This window comes from Amphiprion ocellaris, chromosome 11 (genome assembly GCF_022539595.1).
Source record: "Amphiprion ocellaris isolate individual 3 ecotype Okinawa chromosome 11, ASM2253959v1, whole genome shotgun sequence".
NCBI classification, from domain to species: domain Eukaryota; kingdom Metazoa; phylum Chordata; class Actinopteri; family Pomacentridae; genus Amphiprion; species Amphiprion ocellaris.
Window position 1 is genome coordinate 33,947,740 of NC_072776.1, and position 27,718 is coordinate 33,975,457.

General features: G+C 37.8%; 1 protein-coding gene across 2 annotated transcripts in view; it reads right to left on the reverse strand.

Moving 5' to 3' along the window:
• Nucleotides 1-27,718, reverse strand: part of kalrna (kalirin RhoGEF kinase a) — a 167,934-nt gene that overhangs the window by 101,502 nt on the left and 38,714 nt on the right. For both annotated transcript variants that reach the window (XM_055014947.1, XM_055014946.1), the window contains exons 3-17: nt 27,305-27,419; nt 23,718-23,910; nt 23,401-23,574; nt 23,232-23,315; nt 22,142-22,273; nt 20,081-20,203; nt 16,347-16,469; nt 14,835-15,026; nt 12,796-12,927; nt 11,242-11,340; nt 10,976-11,107; nt 8,749-8,871; nt 4,870-5,061; nt 4,619-4,788; nt 3,390-3,564 (exon numbers count right to left, since the gene is read on the reverse strand). In XM_055014947.1, the coding sequence (XP_054870922.1) occupies nt 3,390-3,564; nt 4,619-4,788; nt 4,870-5,061; nt 8,749-8,871; nt 10,976-11,107; nt 11,242-11,340; nt 12,796-12,927; nt 14,835-15,026; nt 16,347-16,469; nt 20,081-20,203; nt 22,142-22,273; nt 23,232-23,315; nt 23,401-23,574; nt 23,718-23,910; nt 27,305-27,419 (2,159 nt within the window). The remainder of the gene's footprint in view (nt 1-3,389; nt 3,565-4,618; nt 4,789-4,869; nt 5,062-8,748; nt 8,872-10,975; nt 11,108-11,241; nt 11,341-12,795; nt 12,928-14,834; nt 15,027-16,346; nt 16,470-20,080; nt 20,204-22,141; nt 22,274-23,231; nt 23,316-23,400; nt 23,575-23,717; nt 23,911-27,304; nt 27,420-27,718) is intronic.

The following is a 27,718-nucleotide window of genomic DNA, read 5'->3' on the forward strand; positions in this document are numbered from 1 at the left end:
GAAGCAGCTGGTGAATCGAAGCTTCCTGACTTGTTGCTCTGCTCAAAATCCATATATTGCTCATTATTTTTCTACTTTTTATGGAATAAAATGTAAATATTGTGAAATTTGACATTGATAAATCAAATAATTTCAGACAACCTTTTTCAAAATTCCTTGTCGAGCCACTTTCAGCAGGTTTTGAACGATAATTTCTCAGCGACGACTTATCAGACACTTATAATGCAGTCTTGACATCCCTCACCAGACAGCTTCCACCTGAAGTTATCTAATTTTTAGACTTTGTCAGCAAAAACCAGGATTACAGTTTTTCTCAATTGATAAGACAATAAATTCCATTCACTGCACACAGCCACCAACTGACTGCACACATTTCTCAAAAACAGGACTCTGCTGTCCAAATTTTGGACACTATTCATGGTTTGCACACAGTTTCCAAAACTCTTGCACTCTTTTTGTAAAAGACTGAACACGTTTTTTGCTCATTTGAACACATTTTCACTCATAGCACACATTTTTCATAAAGTGAACACTAGGAAGCAGAACTGGGACACTGTTCCAACACTGCTGTCACAATTAACACACAACAGGTCAGAACTGAAAACTTTTACCAATGAACTGCACACTATAAAACCTGCTGGGAAGCAGAATTAACTGTTCAGAATGTAATCTGTTGTTAAGGTCAGCAGATGGTAAAGATGGTGCATAAAGTAAATGGTTTCAGGTTTACTGTGGTTTACTTTACATGTATGTAAATGTTGTTTGTCTCTACAGTGACATGTCTATACTGGAACAATACAAGCAGTCAGAAATGTTCTGAGAATACTGTAAAAAATCGAATGCATAATTCTGATTCACAAGTGCTGGTAAAATTACAGAAAGTGTACATGACTGACTTTTTCTGTGTTTTGTGTGCGTTTGTTCCAGCGAGTTTTTCAGTTGGATTCTGATGATACACATGAATACATCTAGGACAATGTTAGTTTTCATAGAGGACTATTGATTCAGGAATGTTTCAATACGAACCCTCAGGTTATTGTGGTTTTTCTGCCACCATATTGTCCCTTTCTGAATCCTATAGAAGAATTCTTCTCTACATGGAGGTGGAAGGTATATGAGCAGCAGCCATACATTCAGGAAAATCTCTATCAATCAGTGGTCTTGGCATGTGGTGATGTTTCTGTTGATGCATGTCAGGGCTGGATCAGACACACTAGGTCTTTCTTTCCAGAGAAAACATAGCTTGTGATGTTGATGAGGTCCTGAGGTCTGACCAGGCTGAAAGAATTAATGCAGACGTGGTGTAAATATCTACATACTGTACTGTGTACAATGCAGTCCAGTATTTTTTTGTCTAACATTATTTTTATTTTATAATGTACAGTCAGGCACTGCAATGGTCTCTGATTTATTTATAGGATGCATTTGTGTTTAAGTTGTCATTTTTGAGGACTGTATAATTTTTTTACACTTCATGTGAAAACAGAGTGAGAGAAGAGTGTTTTGTATTTAGCACTGCAGTGTCCTAGTTTTGCTTCGTGTGTCTTAATTTTGAAAACAAAGTTCAGATTTTGACAAAAAAGTGCGCTTTTGACACAAGTGTGCAGTGCTTTGTGAATTGTGTTCAAATAAAAAAAATAGTGTGCAGTGTGTTGGGGAATGTGTGCTATTTTTCAGCAACAGTGTCTTATCAATTGAGAAAAACTGTAATATTGAAGGCAGCTGGTTAAACGATGCTTCCTGACTTGTTACTCAGCTCAAAATCCATACATTTCTTACTATTTTTTTACTTTTTACGGCATAAAATGTTGATTTTTTAATGTTTCGCTGTGTTTAACAGCATAAAATGTTGATATTTGTGAACTTTGACATTCATAAATCAAATCATTTCAAAGATATTCCTTTTCGAAATTCCCCATCAACCTACTTTCAGCAGGATTTGAACGACAATATCTCTTCTACTACTTACAGTTCAGTCTTCACGTCCCTCATTAGAAAGATAAAATCATCACATTTTTAAAACTATTTCAGCTCAACCATCTCACATTTTCCTGAAATTTTTACAGCATGAAGTCTTGATGTTTCTAAAGATATTTGGGGAATTTTAGCTTGATATATCAAATACTTCCTGAAATTGTGCGTTGACACTTGTCAGACACTTATAATTCAGTCTTGACGTCCCTCACCAACTTCCACCTAAAATCATCGAATTTTCAGACTTTGCCAACAAAAAACAGGATTAATACTGTAAGCAGCTGGTAAAAGAAAGCGTCCTAACTCGTTGTTCAGCTCAAAATCCACGTTTCTTATTATTTTTCTACTTTTTAAGGCATAAAATATGAATATTTTGAAAGGTAATTGCAAAATTTCACAAACATTTACATATATCAAATACTTTCAGAGATATTCATTTTAAAAATTGCCTGTTGACCCACCTTCAGCAGGTGTTTTTGAAATTTGAGGTTGTTATGAACAATATCTCAGGAACTATTACTACCACTTATCAGACATGTATAATGCAGTCTTAATGTCCCTCACTAGACAGCTAAAATGATGAAATTTCTCAAAGAATTTCAGCTCAACCATCTTAGCTCTGCCTGAATTTTCTGCAGCATGAAATCTGGACATTTAAAAGGATATTTATGAAATTTTAGCTTGATATGTGAAATACTTTCTGAGACAGCAACTTTTAAAATTGTCCGTTGACACTTATCAGACCATTATAATGCAGTCTTGACGTCCCTCATCAGACAACTTCCACCTAAAATCTGCACATTTTTAAAACCATTTCACCTCAAACACCTCACATTTGCCTGAAATTTTTACTGCATGAAATCTTAATATTTCTAAAGATATGTGGAGAATTTTAGCTTGATGAATCAAATACTTTCTGAGATAATTTGTTTTAGAAAGTTGCCCGTTGATCCAATTTCAGCAGGTTTTTTTCTTACACTTTGAACATTAATATGGAGGAACTATTAAAGATAAAAAAAATGAAGTTTTCTCTGTTATTTCTCATCATGTCATTGATTCACAAGCTGCAATATTGGATAAAATGAACATTTCAATGCGTGAAAAACCTGCTGAAAGTAAGTCAATGAGCAATTTGTTTTGAAAGTAGCTATAAATATTTTTGTAGACACTTATCAGACACTTATAATGCAGTCTTGATGTCCCTCCACAGACGGCCTCCATCTAAAATTATCACATTTTTAGACTCTACCAGCAAAAACCTGGATCATGTGGAGGTAAAACAGCATTTTGACTTGTTTCTTCTTCTTCTTTACATTCAATAAAACCCCAAAGTCTACAGCTAAGCTACTCAAAACGATGCGTTCTCAGTTTGTTTTCTTTGGACAAAGACAAACCGACCCCGTAAACTCTCTGACCTCGATGGTGTACTGCTCGAAGATGCGCAGCTGCAGGAAGATGTCCAGCTTGATCTTGCGTTCGTGGAACAGCTCCTCCATCTGGCCCTGGGCCTCATCCAGCTGCTGTAGCACCCCCTGGATGTGAGCGATGGAACTGCAGTGTGGTGTCTTGTTGGTGGACATGGCGGCATCTCTGCAAAAAGAAAAAAAAACACATGGGGGAGATATTTTAGCTAAATTTATCAACAAACTGCAGCAAATCCAGAGTTCCTGTTGCTCTAAAAATCTCTAAATAAAGCAATTGCTTTGTTGTGTTTCTCTGTTCAGTACTGGAAAATCCAGTTGTGTGTCTAAATAAAACTGAATTAAATTGATTTTAAGGTGTTTTTCTATTATTTATGAGTTTGTTTCCGTTTCGTACAATCAAACTGAGGCACTATTATTCTACTAGCATCAAATTACAGATAAAATCTGTGCAACATTTAGATTTCTACTCATTAAAGAATTAGACGTGGAATGTTATTTCCACATCTTTTGATGGATTTTATTTATTTATTACTCTTCTTAAAATGAATTTTAATTATTGATTTCTCTATTTACACAGTGATTGATTTGAGTGATTTTATTTATTGATAACTATTCTCAGAACTCATGTTTTTAAATTGATTTAATTCACTTATTTATATATTTTCGTCTATTCAATGTTCAATACTTAATTATTACTTCCTTATGCTGTTTATAATGAATTTTGACTTCTGTTTTGCCCTTCATCTCTATGTCTATCATTGATTTATTTGTTTTATCATATTTTGTTTCATTTATTTAACTAAATGTAATTTTATTTTAGGAGTGTTGCAGGAGCACTGGGAGCAGAGCATCACTGCGTAATGACACTCTTCAACATAGAAATAAAATTTTCCAATCACATCTCACAAATTACTTATTTTCAATTAGGAAATACAACAACAGCAACACAGAAACTTGAGAAACTAGAGTATACACGTCTTTTTTTATCTGATTCCCACCTCAAAGAAAGCTGAAAAATGAACGTAGTTTAAATTTATGCTACAATTAGCATTCACAAACCGGATAGAAACGCTCATATATTAGTAATCTTCCCAGGTCTGCTGCATGAATGTGACTTTTCAGTGACATTTTAAGTATGAATGCTCTCAGTGGAGTCGCTGAGTAAATCCTCCGCTCTCTAATAACATCATAAATATTAATATTAATAACCTGGTGATTACCTGAGCTGCTGAATGAGTTCCTCTCCTTCTTTAATCACGTTCAGCGTCGCCTCCAGCGTCGCCGTCTGCTGCTGCTGGAACTGTTGGATCAGAGTCTGGACCGAGTCCACCGAGTCGCAGCAGACGTCGTCCAGCAGCTGTTTCTGCAGCTCCTCCATCCACGACCACAGCTGGACAGATGTGAAGATCCGTTAGCTCAGAATGAAAACTCTTTGTGATGAGTCTCTGTGGCTGAATTAAAACCGTCTCACCTCTTTGGTGTGGGTGTGGAAGGAGACCGACATGTCCAGCAGCAGCTTCCGGTGTTCGACCCGCCGGACGAAGTCCTGGATCCGGACCTCCAGGTGTCGGGCCGCCTTGTAGATTTCTTCTGGGTCACATTCTCCAGTCTGAGCCAGTTGTTCTGCCGCCTCCAGCAGCTTGTCAGCATTAGTGTATGTGTTCTGAAACAAAGAGAATAAACTGTTCTTTGTTTGTTTGTTTGTTTGTTTGACCTACTATATGTTAACCTGCTGAATCTGAGGGTCTTTTGGGTACTTTTTGTTCATTTTTGCAATATAAAGTCCTGAAATTCAATTTAAAAAAAACAAAACAGTGAATGTTGTGAGTTGTCTACATTGGATTAAACAGGATGTTAGTAATCTATATAATGTACGGTTGTTTTATGGTTAGGGATTCGTTTTATTAAATTATTTCTGGGGTTTAAAATGATATCTCTCCACAATCATTCATATTAGCTTGAACATTAGCATCCACATCTGTCTGTATTAGGATTGACTGTATCTGGTTTAGTTTAATGACATTTACACTAGACAGGAATAACACACGTACTCATGTCGTAGTAAAATGTTAATCCTGTTTTTTGTAAATCAGCAGCGTTTCTTCCTCCATCTCTTATAAAAAAGGACTAAATCCTGCCTGAGCATTAAAGCTCCCAGCATTCATCAGGATTAGTGTCGGTCTCTGCTGGTAAATACAACAGATGATCTGGAATATCTGACTTACTTCAGGAAACACATTAGGTCTGAGATGTTCTGCCCTACAAAAACAGTTATTCCAGGGTGGATGTTTCACATGGTGGAGGGATTAGTCTGAAGACAAGGGTTATAATTTACAAGAGATTATTGCACTTTGCTGCATGACTGCGTTGGTTCAGTGTGAGGATTAAAGCAGAGAGACGACAGGAAGCAGAAACCTGACTTTGAACACAGATTAATTATTTAAATAACATAAAACTATTAGCACCTGATGCTAATGCAGCCATTACATGCAGTGCTATAATGTCATACATCTTTGTGTTTTCAATTCAAAAAGGGCAAAAATGCAGATGCTAGCTGCTACATTAGCTAGCTATGACATTAGCTATGACTGCAGCATAATAATGTTAGCCATTACATTAGCCTTGAAGAGATAATGTCAAGGCTAATGTTGACATTATTATTATATTTAGGCTAATGTTAGCTGCTACATTATCCTAATAAGACAATATTAGCATTTCTTTTAGCCTGAACAGTATAACTTTGGCCTCTATGTTAGTAAAACCTTTTTTTTCCACTGGCCTCCACAGTAGCCTACGGAAACCTGAGCTACAGAATTTTTATATTATTTATTTTTTAGCATTTCCAAGCATGCTTCGATGTCTTAATGACCTTTAAATCACCTTCCACCTGTTGGTAGCAGAACACGTAATGTAGCATCGACGCTCCCTGGAGGAATTTAAGATTTCAGGCTGGATGATGAAGAGTTTATTGAGAGTTTCTGTTTGATGTTTGCTTCTAATAGATGCACATAATCAGACGCAGATGAGGAGAGCTCAGTTTCACTCAGCAGTAATGGTGGTTAAAGGACGCTAACATGGAGAGCAAACTCTCCCACATGTATGTCAGTAAACACGCTTCATATTCATGTATCTTAAGCGTGTGATGAAATGATTAATGTTAATAAATGGAGGATTTTAGCAACAAAACTGCAGAGGGAGAGTCTACGAGGTTAATCCTAATCCAGAGTGTAAACATCAGATTACACAACTACTCTTTATAGGCTTAACACTCACTCTTTTACAGGATTATCCCATCACTGAACCTCCATCGACCGGCGCGGTAAACAATTCGAGGATTCAAAAGAAAGAAGAAGAAGGAAAAAAAGGAAAGTAGACGTATTAAACTGCTCCGACAGATTCAATGATCCCGATCACAGAAGACGCTGTTTGTCTTTGTGTTTCCACTGTCAAGTCACACAGCTATCCCAGCATTAAGCCACTTTAATTAAATCAGACAACTGACAGCTTCAATAGAGGACGGCATCAAACGCTCTCAGAGAATCGTCTCCACTTCAAAGGCCTCCAGGGCTCCAGCTGCAGACCAACCCAACGGTTTAAGCAGATCTAAGCGACGATGTGGAGCGTCGAGCCGAAGAACAGATGTTGCATGAACTGAGCTTTATGAGCTGTTCGATACTGGACACAGCGTTTGCTGTGGATTCTTCTCGTTAGAGGCTCTGTGGATGAGAATGTAGTTGCTGTTTGGTTGCGTAAGCTGTCGACGGTGTCTGTTTGAACCTTCACTGCCTTCATTAGGACGCCGGTAGTCTGTGTGAGATTGTTTCCGCTGTATTTGCTGCAGTTTTTCTAGTTAACAGGGTTCATTTGAGGCTGTTTTAGCTTCATTCAGGCTGTTTTACTTTACAGGAACTTGTGCAACTGCAAGACATGCCCCCGAAGAACCATGTTTAGGAGTCAAAAAGGACATAATCTGGTTTAGGTACAAGCTACAACCTCCAGGACTGAAAAGTACCAAAACTGCAGTTCCTCAAATGTCCACTAGAGGCTCCAAAAGTGATCCGACTCCCCCATGTTAAAATGTCCCACTTTACAGCAGAGATAAACATGTTTACATCCTGGTGCGACAAACTGTTTTGGTCTCTATATGTCATTTCCTACTTTGTGAAAACTGCACCAAGGATGAATTTTTGCGAAACATAGCAGTTTTATTTAGATTAAGGCTTAAAGTTGCTTGTGTGAGATTTTTCCTGCTGTATCTGCGACAGTTTTTCTGTTTATTAGGGTTCATTTGAGGCTGTTTTACCTTCATAACTTACTGACTTTTTAAAAAAAATGTAAGCTGTTTTCCATTGCAGAAACTTATGTAACTGCAAATTCCCTCCCTGTAGAACTGTTTTTTAGGGCCCGACCGATTTATCAGCCAAGCCATTTAACTGATTATAGCCCCTTTCAAAATAATCATCATCTGCTGGAGTTTTGTCGATTAAACGCTGATATATTCCTAATTTCTCATAAAACAGTAAATGCTGTTAAGTGTCGGAGTCGTGCAGAATGATGTCCTTGTGCCGTTTGTCCAAAACAGGAAGCTGTGACTCCACTCAATCCTCACCCCGACCCGAACCCTGCGTTGGGTTTAAATGGTGTTTTACATCAGTTTTAGCTGATTTCATCTATAATATTCATATTTACATGAAGAGCAGAAGTACTTACATTACCTCTCTGGATGGTATAATTTCAGTGACTACAACCACGGAATCTGTCGTTGTGTTTAGCTGTTATTTTGTTGTTCACATTGACTTCAGTTTAGCCTGGATTCTTATCTATTGTATGTGTTCATTGTTTCCTCCTTTACAACGTGTTCAGCTCTTTGCTCATCTCAGATTGTTGAGAATTAAAACATCTCTACATAAATAAACCTGATTTGATGAAGAAGTTCAGCAGCTTTTGGTTTTAACCAGCCGCTCTTAACGTTGGAAATCTAACAAAGTAGTATAAAAGTCTTTGCTCAGAAGCCTCCTCTCTGCCCAGATGTGTTCCTGTGTCGTGTTTTTTCTGCTTTCCAGGCAGAACTTGAGTTTGACAGAGAGCAGCGGTGAGGCTGAGGCTGGATAAGATCTCCTGCAGACCTTAGAGGAGACCATACATGGTTAGAACCGGCCTGAGTTCAGGCCTCCACCGGCCGCTACGGACGCCTCGGAAATTTGGGATTAATCAGGAAGATTACTTACAGATGTTTGCAAAAAAAAAAGTGGATATTGATTTAAAAAACAACCGAGTGGCTCCAGAAGAACCGGAGCTCAGAGCTGGAGTCCAGACAGAAGCAGTAGAATCAGTTTTCAGGTAAACTCACCTGAGCAACGTCCTCGAAGTCGTCGTGTCTCTTCTGCAGAGCTCGAGCTCGGTGCAGAGATTTACCGACGCCGGTGTGTTTGCTGAGGAAGGCCTCTCCGTGGTTTTCTATCCAGTCCATCACCTGAAGGAAGGAAACAGCTTCAGGTGAAGATCAGGAGCGAAAACCTAACCAACCAAACCCTTAGACTTCATGAATTAACAATAAAAGAGATGAAACTGGACCTGAGAGAGAATGAAGCTCAGAGCAGCTTCAAACTGATCAATTCTACTGGCTGTTGGGGTGTTTTTACTATTTATGTTGTTTTTTTACTATTTATGTTTTTCTTTTTACTATTTATGTTGTTTTTTTTACTATTTATGGTGTCATTTTACTATTTATGTTGCTTTTTATTATTTATGTTGTTTTTTTTCTATTTATATTCATGTAATAATGAAAATGCAGTCAGATTTTAGTTTTGTAGCTGTGAAATACAAAACAAATTGTATTTTTACGAATAGGAATTTGTTTTTTTACTACATTTGACTGTAAATTTTTTAACATTCCTTTTTTTCCACCAAAAAATGTTCAAAAATTTCCCCAAAATGTTGAAAATGTGGACATCACAAGTTTCACTGTGAAAATATATTTTTTTCCAGATTTTCAAACTTTAAAACGGGTCAAATTGACCCGCAGGACGACACGAGGGTTAAATTTGTCTGAGCTTTTATTTCTTCTTCCTGTGGTTCTTTCTTTAACTTCCTGCAGCTCGTTCTCTACGTTTAGTTTCTGGTCGGTTCTGACGGATCTCCAGCTTCAGTCCAAACCAAACCTTTGTCTTCCTCTCTGGAGGGAATCAGTCCTGCTTTCTCTGATTTATGGACCTTACTGGACGGTTCTGGTTCTGGTTCTAGTTCTGGTCTCTGGGGTTTAATCCAGACTGAAGCATGAAGAGAGGACCGGACCAGAGTTCAGCTTTACTGGATTTATGATCTTCTAGTTTCTCCTAAACGTTCCCTCTGGGGCCACATAGAAACGTCTTTCTTTGTCTTTGACTTTAAACACGACGACTCAATCTGGAGACAGTTTCCAATATTTCTGATTCATTCTGGACAAGGTTTAGTCATTTTTGGATCATTTTATTCACGTTATTTTGTTCATGTTGTGTTATTCATGTATTTTTACATATATAAGACAGTCAAAATTACACTTTTTTACTGCATTTAATCAGCAAAAAATACTCTTTTACAGATATTTGTTGTTGTTTTCATAGTTTTTCAGCGCAGGTTTTAAACTTTATAATATTCCAGCATTTTTTTCGGACAACCCCACCACCAGATTTATGCTTTTTGATTTCAGGATTTTTGTAAAGTACAAAGTATAAAATCAGTGAAAGAAGAGGAAACTTGTTTGTTGCTGTCGGGATTTTCACAGTTTAACAGTTTCTGAATTTCAGTTTTTCAACATTTTTCACCATATTTAACATTTTATTGTTTTATTTCTACAGTTCTTTACATTTTTAGTCACTTTACAGTGTGTTTTTGTATTTTTAGTTTACCAGTTTCTGAATTTCACAGTATTTTATAGTTTTTCTTACATTTCAGTCTCTTTACAGATTGTATTTTACAATTTCTGAGTTTCACACCTTTTTACATTTTTAACATTTTATATTTTTATTTCCAAGTTTAAAGAAATTAGTCTCTTTTAAGTTTTTTTGTGTTTTTACAGTTAACAGTATCTGAATTTCACATTTTCTTTTCACGTTTTTTACATTGTATTTTTGTTTTATTTCCAGTTTTTTGTATTGCATATTTACAGTTTTTTTTCTTTTTACATGTCCAGTGTGTTTTGGTGTTTTTACAGTTTCTGAATTTCACCGTTTAGTTTTTTTTTTTTTTTTTTTTTTAACAGTTTTTACATTTTATTTATTTTATTTCCACAGTGTTGCTTTGCTTTTTTTGGTACAGTTTTCAACATTTTTAACAATGTTTTAAATTTTATTTTTACAGTGTTTTTTACATTCTCCAGTGTGTTTTTACAGTTTAACTGTTTCTGAATTACAGTTTTTCACATTTTTATCAGTTTTTTAAATTTCATTTCCACAGGGTTTTTTTTGAACATTTTTATCAATTTATTGATTTTATTTCCACTTTTTTACATTTTTATCATTTTATTGATTTTATTTCCACAGTTTTTTACATTTTTTACCATTTTATTGATTTATTTTTACATTTTCTTGGCGTTTTACCTGCTGGACGTCCTGCTGAAAGACACACAGCTGCAGTCTCTGGTGCAGTCGGACTTTCCGGTGCTGCCAGATGTTCTCCAGACGCCGCTGATGGTGCAGAACCTCGTGGACCACGTCCAGGATGCAGTGGACCTGTCAGGAGGAGTTCACATGTTTAAACCACACATGTTTAAATCACCCATGTTTAAACCACACATGTTTAAATCACATGTTTAAATCACGCATGTATATAAGGGAATATGATGAGCTGGTAGATGGACACTGACTGCTTTGGAGTAGTTGGCCGTCGCTGTGAGGGACTCAGAGTTTCCTGGACTTAGAGGTCTCTGAAGGACGTCCAGCAGCGCCTTCCCGTCCTGACTCACCTGGAAATAAGACAGGTAGAAACAGGAAGTAGGAGGAGGACAGGTAGAAACAGGAAGTAGGAGGAGGACAGGTAGAAACAGGAAGTAGGTGAAGGACAGGTAGAAACAGGAAGTAGGTGAAGGACAGGTAGAAACAGGAGGTAGGAGGAGGACAGGTAGAAACAGGTGAAGGACAGGTAGAAACAGGAAACAAATGAAGGATGGATAGAAACAGGGGAAGGGCAGGTAGAAACAGTAGAAACAGGAATTAGGTGAAGGACAGGTAGAAACATTAGGGCAGAAACAGGTGACTCTGAGTCAATTATGTCACATTGGACCATTTCTTTTTTTGTCAGACTTGACCATTCGATAGTTACTTATGGACATATCTTCATCACATTGTACACATTCTGAGATATTTTGAACCATTTTTAAGTCATTTTTAACCATTTCTGAGTTATTTTGGACAACTTGCTGTCATATTGGACCATTTGTTAGTCGTTTTGGACAACATTGTGCACATTCTTGGATAGTTTGAGTCACATTGGATAGTTTTGTGACAAAGACCACATTTTGAATAATTTTGGACAATTTTATGTTGCTTTAGACAACTTTTGTCATATTGGACCATATATTACTTATTTTGGACATATCTTTATCACATTGTACAAATTCTGGGATATTTTGAGCCATTTTTGACACATTTTGAACCATTTTTGAGTAATTTTTTACATTTTTTCATCATATTGGACCAATTTATGTCACTTTGGACAGTTTTTAAACTCATTGTGGATACCCAACCATCAAACTGAATTGACCTGCAATCACTACAATCAGCTGTTCATTAAATTTCCTCTTTTGGAATCAGAATTTGGGAGCCAGTCCTTGAATGCCCAACTTTAATCCTACGTGACAAACATCTTTAAAACAGAAAATCAATGGAGAAAGCTGAGTTTTGTGATCAAAGACAGAAAATATCATCAGTTTAACGCACCAACATGTTATATTTCCTTCTTTTTGAGCCCCATACTGGCTCTGTTTCCTTTAGTACTCAGTATATTCCAGTTTCTAGCTTTACCTCTGTGTAGGCCCGGGCTCTACATCCCATAATAATGCTAGGTTTACCTCTGTGTAGGCCCGGGTTCTACATCCCATAATAATGCTAGGTTTACCTCGGTGTAGGGCTCTACATCCCATAATAATGCTAGGTTTACCTCGGTGTAGGGCTCTACATCCCATAATAATGCTAGGTTTACCTCTGTGTAGGGCTCTACATCCCATAATAATGCTAGGTTTACCTCGCTGTAGGCCTGGGTGCTACATCCCATAATAATGCTAGGTTTACCTCTGTGTAGGCCCGGGTTCTACATCCCATAATAATGCTAGGTTTACCTCTGTGTAGGGCTCTACATCCCATAATAATGCTAGGTTTACCTCGGTGTAGGGCTCTACATCCCATAATAATGCTAGGTTTACCTCGGTGTAGGCCTGGGTCACCTGCTCGTACAGACTCTGGTGTCGGTGGATGGCGATCTCCAGCTCCTGCATCTCAGACGGTAAACCTCCTTCACTGCAGACTTTACACCAGGCCTCCACCTCCGACAGGAACTGAACACACACAAACACACAACATTTAACAACATTCAACAACATTTAAAAATCACTTTGTGGTCACTTTGTGTTTCATTGTGACAGTTTTGCATCTCTGTTGTGGTTTTTTGTCTCTTTGTAGTCATTTTGTGTCTCTTTGTATAGTTTTGTACATCTTTATGGTCATTTTGTGTTTCTTTGGGACAGTTGTGTGTCTCTTTGTGGTTGTTTTGTGTTTATTTGTGGTCATTTCAGTCCCCTTGTGTTTGTTGCATGTCTCTGCTGTGGTTTTGTGTCTTTTTGTGTTGTTTTGTGTGTCTTTATGGTCATTTTATGTTTCACTGCGACAGTTGTGTGTCTCGTTGTGGTCATTTTGTGTCTCTTAGTGGTCATTGTCCCTCTCTGTGTTGTTGTGTATGTCTTTATGGTCACTGTATGTTTAATTTGGAGAGTTGTGTGTCTTGTGGTCTTTTTGTGTCTCTTTGTGTTGGTTTGTGTTTCTGTTGTGGCGTTGTGTCTCTTTATTGGCTGTTTTGTATTTTTTTGTTGTCACGAGTCTCTTTATGGTTGTTGTGTGTCTCTATTGTGGTTTTGTGTCTTTTTGTGGTCGCTTTTTGTCTTTTTGAGGTGGACTTGTGTCTCTTTGCACTCAGTTTGTGTCGTTGTGTAGATGTTTTGTTTTTCTTTGTGGTCATGAGTCTCTTTGTTGTGAGTCTTTGTTGTCATTTTGTGTCTATGTAGTTTTGGATGTCTTTTTGGTCATTTTGTGTTTCACTGGGACAGTTTTGTGTCTCGTGTTTGTTGTATGTCTCTGTTATGGTTTTGTGTTTCTTTGTGTTGTTTTGTATGTCTTTATGGTCATTTTGTGTTTAACTGGGACAGTTGTGTGTCTTGTGGTCATTTTGTGTATTTGTTTGGTCATTTTGTGTCTCTGTGGTCATTTTGTGTATTTGTTTGGCCATTTTGTGTCTCTGTGGTGTTTTTTGTGTTTCTCTGTGTTAGTTGTGTATCTCTGTTGTGGTTTTGTGTCGTTTTGTATTGATTTTGTGTTTTTGTGGACATTTTGTGTTGTTTTCTGTCTCTTTTTGGTTATGTTGTGCCTGTTCGTATTTATTTTGCGCCTCGTTGTGGTTCTTTTGTGTCTTTTTGTGGTTGTTTTAAGTCTTCTTCCTGTCTTTGTTGTCCCTGTGGTTGTTTTGTGCTTTTTTGTGGTCGTTTTTGGTCATTGCGTGTCTCATTGTGGTAGTTTTGTTCATTTTTTTGTAGCTGTTTTGTGTCATTTTCTCATGTATTTACGTCTCCGTGCTCATTTTGTGTCTCTTTGTGTTGAGTTTTGGTTCCGCCAGCTGCAGCACTAATGATAAATGTATTATTGTTGCTGTATATTTCTGAATATTGTCTCATCTCTGCTCTAACATTTATCTCTTCTGTTGTGCTGCCACTTTTCATTCTCTTGTTCATCCTTCATCCCGACACCTTTGTGTTTTCCTGTTTCTCTCCAGGCTTCATCCAGCCTCTACTTCCTCTTTTATCTCCTGCTTTTTCTGCCCAACACTCGTAGTTAATGTCAGGAATCCAGCAGGAATCAAACAAAGCCCATCTGTTGCCATGGCAACGCTCCACAATCAGCAGCGCAGCGGTTTGATCCATTAAATACAATCAGACGACTGAAAATGTTCCGTTTATAGTCTGGACAAGAGTCACCGCTGAGAGACTCAGATCAGAGCAACAGCCAATCAGCAGCCAGCAGGAAGTGGAAATATTTATTATTGTATTATTAGAATAATGTCTGAACAACCAGTGATGGTTCACTGACTGTTTGTGGCTGTTTTAAGCCTCTTTGTGGTCATTTTGGGTCTTTTAATAGTTGTTTAGTGTCTTTTTGTGGTTGTTTTGTGTGTCTTTGCGGTCTGTTTGTGTCTCACCTGTTCGGCCTTCTGGTGAAACACCGATGACATGGCTAAGATAGTTGATCGTTCGTCCAACGCGGCAGCGAAGCTTTTCCAGTCCTGATCCAGCTGACTTGAGATCTGTTTGATCTGCGTGGAGGCGTAATGTCCGGCCTCGGCCAGCCGACTCGCCACCGACATGATCCGGTTGATGTTCACGTAGGCGTTCTGGAAGAAACACACAGACAGGAAGTTAGTCTGCTGGATCTAAAGATGTGAACTAAAGTCTCAATCCACATGTAAAGACCATGATTATCATGAAAGTCTTCAGTCTCCAATGACTCCTAGAACTCTGAATTTATGATGATCCACAGGTTCTTGATGGGTTTAAGTCAGGACTTTGGGGAGACCAGTCTAGAACCTTCATTCCAGCCTGATGGAACCATTTCTTTACCACGTCTGATGTGTGTTTGGGCTCATTGTCTTGTTGAAACATCCAACTGTGTCCAAGATCAACCTTCTGCTGATGGTTTTAGGTTTTCCTGAAGAATGTGGAGGTGATCCTCCTTCTGCATTATTCCATTTACTTTGTGTAAAGCTCCAGTTCCACAGAGCATGATACTGCCACCACCATGCTTGATGGTAGGTTTGGTGTTCTTGGGGTTAATAAAAGACCTGCCCAAGGCAGTCTGAAACCAGTCCTAAACCAGTCCTAAACCAGTCCTAAAAAGGTCTAATACCAGGACCAAAATGAAACCTAAACCAGTCAGAACCAGTCCGAATACAGTCTGAAGCCAGTCCTAAAGGAGTCTAAAACCAGTACAAAATCGAGACCAAAACCAAACCTAAACTACTCCTGAAAAAGTCCAAGACCCTCTGAAACCAGTCCTCATCCAGGACCAGATCCAGAGTAAAATAAATCCTAAACCAACTTTAAATCACATCCAAAACCAGGAGAACCAAGACTGGAACCAAACATAAACCAGTCCCAAGAAAGTCCAGAGCCAGTCCAACATCCAGTCTGAAACCAGTCCTGAAGAACTTCTAGAAAGAACCAGAGCATGATACTGCCACCTCCATGCTTGATGGTAGGTTTGGTGTTCTTGGGATTAAAGGCCTCATCTTCTCTGGTCCAAACAGATTTCTGATCAGGTTTTGTTCCATCTGAACCCCAAAGTGGATCTAATGGGTTCTATTTAAACTGGATCAGAGGAGTCAGCAGCTGTAGTCGACTGGAATCACTCTGGGGAAGCTAAGAGGCCATAAAACTAAGAAAATTAGATCAACACAACTTTCTACATCAACAAAACTCATAATTCAAGTTGCTTTTTGTATATTTTTGACCCAAGATTTCCAAAAGACCTTTAATAAATCTTTGAAAGAACCAATATAGAGAATTGTTTTTGCATTTCAATGATTCCATCATGGGAAATCCAGAGTTATAGGATTCATTGGAAAGTCAAGACTGCAGAGATAGACATGGTCTTTACTAGTGGACGTAAGCTTTAGTTCATGACTGTACAGTGCCAGACTTAGCGTTGTTGGTACCATGGAGTTCATGGCGAAGTGGTTGTGTTGCGTCTGCAGCTCCACAGCATGTTGGTATCCTCGACCGATCTCAGTGTGGCTCTGAAGGAAAACCTCCTTGTTGTGGCTGATCCAGTCGAACATCTGCAAACATCAAACTGCAGCGTTAAGAACATCTACACTGTAGACTTAAGGATTTACATTTTGAAAGTTCGACCTGAAGTCAGATAGCAGAAGAAAAAAGCAGTAAAGCAGGAAGTTTGGTTATTCCAGAATCTTAAACGGGTCATTTGGAACATATTTGAGTAATTTTAGGCAACTCTTGGAATATAAAGTTACTTTGAATAATTTTAACATTGCTTAGGACACATTTAAGTTACTTTAGGCATTTTTGAGTAATCTTGGACACATTTAAAGTAATTTTGGAAAAAAAATTAATTATTTCAAGCATTTCTTGGCAATTTTGGGCCATTTTTGAGTCTTTCCAGACTCATTTTAAGTCATTTAGGGCAATTTTTAATAAGAATTCTGGATCATTTTGAGCATTTGTGGATATGCTTTGAGTCATTTGATCAAAAGTTGGACATTTGTTGTCATTTCAGATGATTTTTGAGTAATTTTGACCAAATTTTATGTAATTTTTTTTGTCATTTTTTAAAAATCATCCAGCACCATTTTCAGTCATTTTAAATTTTTTTAAAGTTATTTAGGACACATTTTAAGCTCTTTTAGACATTTTTTTTAAATTTTGGCCACATTTTATGTCATTTTGGCCAATTTATTAATCATTCTGGACCAACTTGAGTCATACTGGACAACTTTTGAGTCATTTTGAACACAGTCTGGTTATTTTGGACGTTTTTCTTTTGTAGTTTTAGAGCACTTTAAAATAAAACCAGTCAAACTGAAGATCCTCAGGTGGGCTTCTTTTTTTTAAAAAAAAAAAATTGGTGAATTGAGGTGGAAAGACCCCAGTATCAGCAATATCCGAGTCCCAGGTGTCACAATAAACGCTTTTGATAAAAGTTGTCAGTCCAACCCCAAAACACAAACTTACGCCCAGTTAATGAGATATAATCTGCCAGTATAGCTTCATTTTTAGGTTAAGTGTCTTTATTTGAACAAAACACCTTTAATAAATGAAAGAAACTTGATTTCTACTTATTTTTTTGTGGTTGAAACTACTTGGAATGAACTTTCATGGTCGAATAAACTGGAAAAAACCCAAGAAGAATCTTTTAATCGACCTGAACTCTGCTAAAGTTATGGTTGTTTGAAGTCAAAACACGTGAAGTAAAACGTGGTTAAACCATTTCGTCGACCTTCGCGCTCGTTTGAATCGATGTTTTCGGGTCAGGGTCGGTTAGCGGTCGCTGTGTGGTTGCCATGGTGACGGCAGCAGGTTTTTTTTTTCCCCAGAGTTTGGAGCTTTTCTTCCCCACAGAGCCTCAGAACGACACCGACGAGGACAGAACTGTTGTTTTCTGTCTGTTTGGTTCCCAGTAAATATTTACTGAAGGTTTCTGACCGAGAGTCTGAACCAACAACAACAACCAGGACCAGAAAACACCAGCAGATCTGATGGAAACAGGTTCAGATCCTCCAGTATAGCTGCTGGTTTTACCTTCTGACGCCTTATCTGGGTCGTTTCTCATCATTCTGGACACATTTCAAGTCATTTTGGGAATATTTTTTTAATCATTCTGGACGAGTTCTGACTCATTTGCTACAGAATCTGAAGATATTTTGGACATTTGTTGTCATTTTAGATGGTTTTTGAGTCATTCTGGGCAACTGTTACATAAATATGAACCACTTTTGAGTCATTTTGAAGAAAATCTTAAGTTATTTTGGACATCTGCTGTCATTTTACATGATTTTTGAGACATTTTGAACCATTTTAAAGTTATTTAGAATCAATTTTAAGCTACTTTAGATATTTTCCAAATAATTTTGGACATCTTTCAAGTCATTTTGGAAAAAACTTAATTATTTCAAGCATTTTTTGGTAATTTGGAACAGTTTTTAATCGTACTGGACAAATTTTGAGTCATTGTGAACAAAATCTGAAGTTATTTCAAACATTTGTTGTCATCTTAGACCATTTTTGAGTCATTTTGAGCATCTTTTATATAATTTAGGACAATTTGTGAGTTATCCTGGACCAATTTTAACGATTCTGGGCATTTTTAGGTAATTTTGGACATTGTACAGTAATTTCGGACAACTCTTAAGAAATTTTGAACAAGTTTTGAGTCAGTCCAAACAATATTAAATTATCTAGGATCATTTTTAAGCTACTTTTCGGGCAATTTTGGGCACATTCTAAGTCATTTTGGAAAAATTTGAATCATTTCAAGCATTTTTTGGTTGTTTTGGTATTTTGGGAAAAAGAAATATGCAGCTCTACTAAATGTGACAGTAATGAAGCAGAACAACAGTTAATTTCTTCGCTGAACCTTTAAAGCCAGCATCAGATGGATGTTTCTACAGGATTTAAAGGGTTAAACTTTGAGTCTGCACATGACAGAAGCTGCTGTTTCCATATAAAGCCTCTGGAATGAAGCAGGAATAGTGATGTTGTTGTTGTAAACACGCTGGTATGTTAATGATGAATGGAATCCAAACATTCGCTCACGACTGCAGCTAATCAGCGAGTGAAGCAACGATTCCAGGAAATGACGACGACTGACCTTAAAGTCCTCAGATACTGAAATAAAAACTGTCCTGGAGGAGTTTAGGAATCAGGATGAGAACGTAAAGAACCCAGAGATCTAAAAATAAAGGTTTGATTCAGGATTAAAGACAGTTTCTACCAAGGCTCCTTCACAATAAAAGCCTCAGACAACAAGAAGGAAAGCCTCATTTACTGTGAAGTGTTGAGTTGGTCCAACTTTTAACTTGAAACTTAGATTGTTACTGAGTTATTTTAGTCCTATTATCCCTTTAAAACTTGTTTTCTGACAAAGTTCTCAAGCATTTTGGATTAATGTTAAGTCATTCTGGACATTTATTTGGTCATTTTGGACTGATTTGGAGACATTCTGGATCCATTTTAAATAATTTTGGACAAATTTCAAGTCATTGAACAGGCTTGGAGCCATTTTAGACATGTTTTAAGATGATTTTTACAAGTTTTATGTTCTTTTAGACCCATTTTAAGTACTTTTGGACAGATTTTGAGTCAGTCTGGATCCATTTTAAGTAATTCTGGAAAAATTTGGAGTCATTTTGTACATTTTTCAGACATTTTAAACAAATATTCAGTCACTAAACAAGTTTGAAGCCATTTTGGACAAGTTTTAAGACATTTTTTTTACATGTTTTACATGGTTTTGGAAACTTTTTAGGGATATCTTTTGGTTTTATTTGGAAAAATCTTGAGTCAATTTGGGCGCATGTAATAATTTTGGACAATTTTTTGTGATTTCTAATCTTTTTTGAGTAATTCTGAACAAATTATAATTCATCTTTAACATTTTTTGGACTTTTGCTGGTCATTTTTGACACATTTTAAGTTGAATTAATATTTAATATATATAAAATTAAGTTTTTTTAGGTTTTTTTCCTTTTTTGGGACAAATCTTGAGCCAATTTGGGCATTTTTAGTAATTTTAGATATTTTAAATCCTTTTGAACAACTTTTTGAACAGTCATTGTGGACGTTTATTTGGTCATTTCAGACAGACTTTAAGTATTTCTTGAAGTCATCTTGGACATTCTGCCCAGCGTTAGCTCCTACAGGTGCGCCTCACCTTCTCGGCGTCCTGCTCGAACAGTCGCAGCTGGAAACACTGGTCCAGCTTCAGCTTCCTGACGTGCCACATCTGGTGCAGATGTTGTCTGGTGGAGTGAAGCTTATCCAGGAGACTGGCCACCTGGAGGAGAGACAGACAGGATTTAATAAAACACAACTTCTACTGTGGGTTTTAAACTGACAGACGTCTGAGCTGCCACCTGAAATACAGAGTTTGTCTTTTAAAGAGTCAAATTTATTCTTTTTGGTTCCTTTTTTCCTTTAGTGTTGTATTAAAGCTTCTTTTTGAGCACATAAAAAGTCTGCAGATTTGAGTTTTAAGTCATTCCAAACTAAATCTTAACTTCTTTAGGACATTTGTTGTCATTTTAAACAACATTTGAGTCTTGTTTAGACATAATTCTGGACAATGTTTGAGCCATTTGGGATAAATTTGAATCGTTGTAGGCAATTTGAGGTCAATCTGGGTCATTTTTAGTAATTTCTGACAATGCTTTAAGTCATTTTGGGCAATTTGTTTATCATTCTGGACCATTTTGATTCATTCACAACAAGTTTTGAGTCATTTTTAACAAAACTTTAAGTCATTTTGGATGTTTGTTGTCATTTTAGACAATTTTTGTGTAATTTTGGACAAGTTTTGAGTCATTTTAAAGAAACTTTTATGTCATCTTGGACATTTGCCATTTTTTAAATCATTCTGGACCATTTTAAAGTTATTTAAGATAGATGTTGGGCTACTTTAAACATTTTTTCACGTAATTTTGGACAATTCTTAAGTTATTCCCAACAAGATTTAAGTCATTTTAAGCACTTTTTGGTTATTTTGGGCGAATTCTGAGTTATGCTGGAGACATTCTATGTCATTTTGGGCAATTTTTTAATCATTCTGAACTATTTTAAGTCATACTGGACATGTCTGGAGTCATTTTGAACAAAATCTTAAGTTATTTTGGACATTTGTTGTCATTTTAGATGATTTTTATATAATTCTGGACAATCTTTGAGTAATGTTGGACTAATTTGAATTATTCTGGACATTTTTAGGTCATTTGGGGAATTTTATTATCATTCTGGACCCATTTAAAACTAAATAATATGTTATTTTGGATATTTGTTTTCATCTGGACCATTTTGAGTCATTCTGGACAATTTTTGAGACACTTTGGAAAAATCTTGACTCAATAAAAGTGTTGAGTCAATTAGGACACATTTGAATCATTTTTGGGGTTTCTGGAGTCATTTTTTCAGTTTTAAGTTTTTTTGGGCATTTTTTGAGTAATTCTGGACATGTTTTATGTCATTTTGAGTTTCTTTGGTCGTTCTGGAGGATTTTTGAGTCATTATGAACAACTTCAAGTCATTTAGGACACACTTTCAGTCATTTTGAACTTTCTTGTCATTTGTGTCACATTTTGAATCATTCCAGTCAAATTACTGACACTCTGCATGAGTTCCAAGTCATTTTAAACACTTTAAATACAAATTGTTAATAATTATGGACAACTTTTGAATCATTTTTGACTTGTTTCTTTCACATGTTGGACAATTTTTTGGTTATTTTGGACAAATCAGTGCCAGAGTTTGTACGAATCATAGAAACACATTTCTTCATTACCTGCAATTTAGTTTTATAGCTGCTTTTTTGTGCCTGTAACAAACTTACAAAGTCCACAATAAAAGGAATTAAATGACACAGCATATTCTAGTAGATCCAAAAATATCCTTATAAAGCTGTAAATTTCAGAATCTGGGCTCCGTGTTTTTATTTCTCACAGTTTATTTTAAAGTAAAAATCCCTCAGAAACAGACGTAAACATGAAAGATGCATGTTGGTCTCATATGAGGCTTTAATGTCTCTGCATTCTGTCTGTAAAGCTCATGTACACTGTGTTCTTCATGTGTTATGACCCTGCTTTCCCCGAGGAGCTAACGAGCTAACGAGCAGCTCTAATGAGGGACGCTAACGAGCTGCAGAGTCTCTCAGGTTCTAATGAAGCTGAATGAAGACTGAAAGTGTCAGATTGATCCTGATGATCAGTAAAACTCTGAGACTCACCTTTGGCACCAGACTCTGGAAGTCTGCAGAACCTGAGATGCAGTTCCTCCCTGAAAAGCCGTCGCTGGACCGGATGCACTGCAGCAGCCTCTGGCCTTCCCGGTCCAACTCCTCCACCGGAGCCTTCAGAACCTGAAAACACACTTAGTCATTTAAAGCTGCATTAAAAAGTTTGAACGGCAGCTTATTCTACTTTTTATTTGGCTAAAGCTGGTCCAAAAAGACTTTAAATATGTCCAAATGACTCAAAACCTATCGAGAATGACTTAAAATTGTCCAAAACAACTTTAAATATGACTAACATGGCAAGAAAATGATTTAAAGTGTGCTTAAGATCACAAGAAAATGTCTAAAATGAATTAAAACATGTATAAAATTACCTAAAACTTGTCCAGAATGACTCACAAAATGTCTAAAATGACTTAAATTTTTCAAAATGATAGGTAAATGAGCAAAACAGTTTAAAATTTGTTCAAAATGAGATAAAAATTTTACTCAACAATTTCCACATAAATGTAAATTTTGACTGACAATAATGTCTAAAGTTACATAAAAGCCTGTCCAAAATTTCACAAAAGCTGTCAAACATGAATTAAAATTCATGTAAAATGACAGCAATATTGTAAATGACGTAAAATAATTAAAACAATTATCCAAAATTATTAAAAGAATGTATTAAAATGTGTCAAAAATGACCCAAAACCTATCCAGAATGACTCACATGGTGTCTAAATTGACCTAAATTTTTCAGAATGACAAGAAAAATGTCAAAAATGTCTTAAAACATGTCTAATATGACAGAAAGAATGCCCAAAGTGACTTAAAATGTGTCTATAATGACAACAAAATGTTCAAAATTACTTAAAATCTGCTCAAACTAGTGAAATTATCCAAATCGCTGTCGAAAAGGGCTTAAAACTCATCCAAAATGACTCGAAAAGGGTCTAAAAATGACTTAAAATTTGTTCAAAATGACAGAAATGGACATAATGAGTTGTTTTACTGAGTTGTTTCTCCATTTATTTATACCTTTTGGAGTATTTTATCTATTTTTTATGACTTATTTAAGAGTCCTTTGTGTTTCTTTCACCTTCTTCTTGAGCTGGGTGTGCTCCTCTATGAGTCGTCGGGATCCTTCAACATCTGCAGGAAAATCCTTCTTGGACAGAAGCTCCTATAAAAAATACATAAAACACAGAGAACCTGTCAGAGCTTCAGTTTTTACTGTTTTGGAGTTTTAGTTTCAGAGCTTTTAGAACCTGCAGGTCCTCCAGTCTGGACAGCAGGTGGACGGCGTTGGACATGAACTCCTCCAGAGAAACCCTCAGGTCCATCCACTCCTCATGGTTGTAATCCAGAGAACCTTCAAAGTCGTCCGTCAGCTGAGACGGATCCACCAGTTTGGACAAACCCTCCACCGACACCATGCTGGTCTGAACAAACACAGACAGAAGACACATTTTAAAAGTTTAACTTGGAGAAAATGCAGTTCTTGTGATTAAAAATGGTCCAAAAAGACTTTAAATATGTCTAAAATAACCAGGTGAGTCACTGTATTCATTTGAAGTCCACCGACCTCGAAGGAGAACTTTGCGCTGCCGAAGTTGGTTTTCTGTTTCTGCCAGAAGTTGTCGGGTTTGATGATCAGAGCGACGCAGATGTCGGCCGGGAAGAACTCCTGGAGCGTCTTCAGCAGAGGTTTGATCAGATCCCACTTAGAGCCTCGCATGTCGATGATGACGGTGAAGCCTCGTTTACACACATCCTCGCTGCAACGCAAACACACCCAGAACCACGTTAGCAGGACACACCCAGAACCACGTTAGTAGACCAGAACCAGAACCACGTTAGCAGGACACACCCAGAACCACGTTAGTAGACCAGAACCAGAACCACGTTAGCAGGACACACCCAGAACCACGTTAGCAGGACACACCCAGAACCACGTTAGTAGGACACACCCAGAACCACGTTAGTAGACCAGAACCAGAACCACGTTAGCAGGACACACCCAGAACCACATTAGCAGGACACACCCAGAACCACGTTAGCAGGACACACCCAGAACCACGTTAGTAGACCAGAACCAGAACCACGTTAGTAAAACACACCCAGAACCACGTTAGCAGGACACACCCAGAACCACGTTAGTAAGACACAACCAGAACCACGTTAGTAAGACACACCCAGAACCACGTTAGTAAGACACAACCAGAACCACGTTAGTAGACCAGAACCAGAACCACGTTAGTAGGACACACCCAGTACCACGTTAGTAGACCAGAACCAGAACCACGTTAGCAGGACACACCCAGAACCACGTTAGTAAGACACAACCAGAACCACGTTAGTAGACCAGAACCAGAACCACATTAGTAGAACACACCCAGAACCACGTTAGTAGACCAGAACCAGAACCACGTTAGGAGGACACACCCAGAACCACGTTAGCAGGACACACCCAGAACCACGTTAGTAGGACACACCCAGAACCACGTTAGTAGGACACACCCAGAACCACGTTAGTAAGACACAACCAGAACCACGTTAGTAGGACACACCCAGAACCACGTTAGTAGGACACAACCAGAACCACGTTAGCAGGACACAACCAGAACCACGTTAGCAGGACACACCCAGAACCATGTTAGTAGACCAGAACCAGAACTAGAACCAGAACCAGAATCATGTTGGAACACACATGGAATACAAACACACCCAGAACCACGTTAGTAGAACACAACCAGAACCACAACGACAACCATGTTAGTAGACTAGAACCAGGACCAGAACCATGTCACTGGAACACAAACACAACTGTTTAGTAGAACTAAGCCAGAACTAGAACCAGAACCAGAACCAGTTAGTGGAACACAACCATGTTAGTAGACCAGAACCAGAACCACAACCAGTGTTAGTAGACTAGAACCAGAACCATGTTAGTAGACCAGAACCACAACCACAACCAGTTAGCAGACCAGAACCAAAACCACAACCACAACCATGTTAGTGGACTAGAACCAGCATCAACTTAAGTCTATTATTACAGACTGTTGTTCAAAACGTCTTGCAATTGGTCTAAAATGTCAAGAAAATGTCTAAATGATTCATAATACACACAAAACGAGTCAAAACTTCTCAAAAATGACCTAAAATTTGTTCAGAATTATTCAAATATCATTCAAATTTGCTCAACAATGTTCAAAATATTGTGAAAATTCATCTAAATTGACAAAAACATCCAACATTGCCAAAAATCCTTCCTAAAAAATATGTTAAATATGTCAAAAAAAAAACTACTTGAAACTTGTTAAGTTCTTAAAAGTGTCCTTGCTGGAACAGAACCAGAACCATATTAGCACTGAAGCTTATAATTGCAGATTGTTGTTCAAAACGGCTTGTAATTAGTCTAAAATGCCAAGAAAATGTCTAAAATGATTCATAATACATATAAAATGAGTCAATGCTTGTCAAGAATGGCATGTGGTTCAGAAAAAATCACTAGCTGACTTCTGAATATAATTTTTTGTTGACTTTTCATGATAGCTTCAGTATATTTTTTTTATTTTTCAAGTCACTCAATCAGAGATTATTGGATCTATTTGTTCAGTATGTCAGATTCTCAATCAGTGACATGATGAGAAATAACAAAGAAAATTTCAGGTTTTTATCTTTAATAGTTCCTTAGAGGGCTGCACAGTGGCGTAGTGGTTAGCACTTTCGCCTTGCAGCGAGAAGGTCCCTGGTTCGCGTCCCGGCTTTCCCGGGATCTTTCTGCATGGAGTTTGCATGTTCTCCCTGTGCATGCGTGGGTTTTCTCCGGGTACTCCGGCTTCCTCCCACAGTCCAAAAATATGCTGAGGTTAATTGATTATTCTAAATTGCCCGTAGGTGTGAATGTGAGAGTGATTGTTTGTCTCTGTATGTAGCCCTGTGACAGACTGGTGACCTGTCTAGGGTGTCCCCTGCCTTCACCTGAGTCAGCTGGGATAGACTCCAGCGCCCCCCCCCCCGCGACCCTAATGAGGATTAAGCGGTGTATAGATAATGGATGGATGGATAGTTCCTTAGATATTGTCGTTCAAACAGACTTCAGTGTGAGTTGATGCTCTTCAGTCTCCGTGTTGCGTTCGAGGACTCCGTTCAGCTGCCGTTTACTGAAACACTGCAGCTTTCAGACTGATGCTGAGAACAAAGCAGCGCCTGATCCACAGAATTCAGACACACCGAGGCTCTTAGAAGATTCTCAGGACCCAGATTTACCAGAAACACCAGCAAAGACTCAGATCTGAACAGGAAGTGATTCTAACCAGTAAAGACTCACATCTGAACAGGAAGTGACTGATTCTAACCAGCAAAGACTCAGATCTGAACAGGAAGTGACTGATTCTAACCAGTAAAGGCTCAGATCTGAACAAGAAGTGACTGATTAACACCAATAAAGACTCAGATCCGAATAGGAAGTGACTGATTCTAACCAGCAAAGACTCAGATCTGAACAGGAAGTGACTGATTAACACCAATAAAGACTCAGATCTGCACAGTAAGGGACTGATTCTAACCAGCAAAGACTCAGTTCTGAACAGGAAGTAACTGACTTTAACCAGCAAAGACTCAGAGCTGAACAGGAAGTAACTGATCAACACCAGCAAAGATTCAGACCTGAACAGGAAGTGACTGATCAACACCAGCACAGACTCAGATCTGAACAGTAAGGGACTGATTCTAACCAGCAAAGACTCAGATCTGAACAGGAAGTGACTGATTCTAACCAGCAAAGACTCAGATCTGAACAGGAAGTGACTGATTAACACTAATAAAGACTCAGATCTGAACAGGAAGTGACTGGTCAACACCAGCAAAGACTCAGATCTGAACAGGAAGTGACTGATTCTAACCAGCAAAGACTCAGATCTGAACAAGAAGTGACTGCTTCTAACTAGCAAAGACTCAGACCTGAACAGGAAGTGACTGATCAACACCAGTAAAGACTCAGATCTGAACAGGAAGTGACTGATTCTAACCAGTAAAGACTCAGATCTGAAGAGGAAGTGACTGATATTAACCAGTAAAGACTCAGATCTAAACAGGAAGTGACTGATTTTAACCAGTAAAGACTCAGATCTGATCTTATCACTAGATAATGTGTACAGGTGAGGTTACCTGGGCACCGTGGACAGGTAGGTGACCAGCCTCCTCAGGTCTTCCTGTTTTATTCGGTCGTGGTTACTCCTGGCAGGAAACGTCAGGATTGGTCCTCCTCTCTTGTCTCGACCACCTGACAGGAAACAGGAAATACAAAGAAAATCAGTGATGTGTTTATTTCATTTTGGTTTGTTTTGTATCTCTGCGGTCATTTTTCATGGGATATTTGGACATTTTGTGTCTCATTTTGGTTGTTTTGGTCATTTTTCGCCTAATTATAGTCATTTTGTGCCTCATTTCCAGGCATTTTGAGTCTCTTTGTGGTCATTTTGTGTGTCTCATTTTGTTCGTTTTGCATCTCCTTGGTCATTTATCCGATCATTTTGTGCATTTTGTGTCTCATTTTGGACATTTTGTTCCTCATTTTGGTAG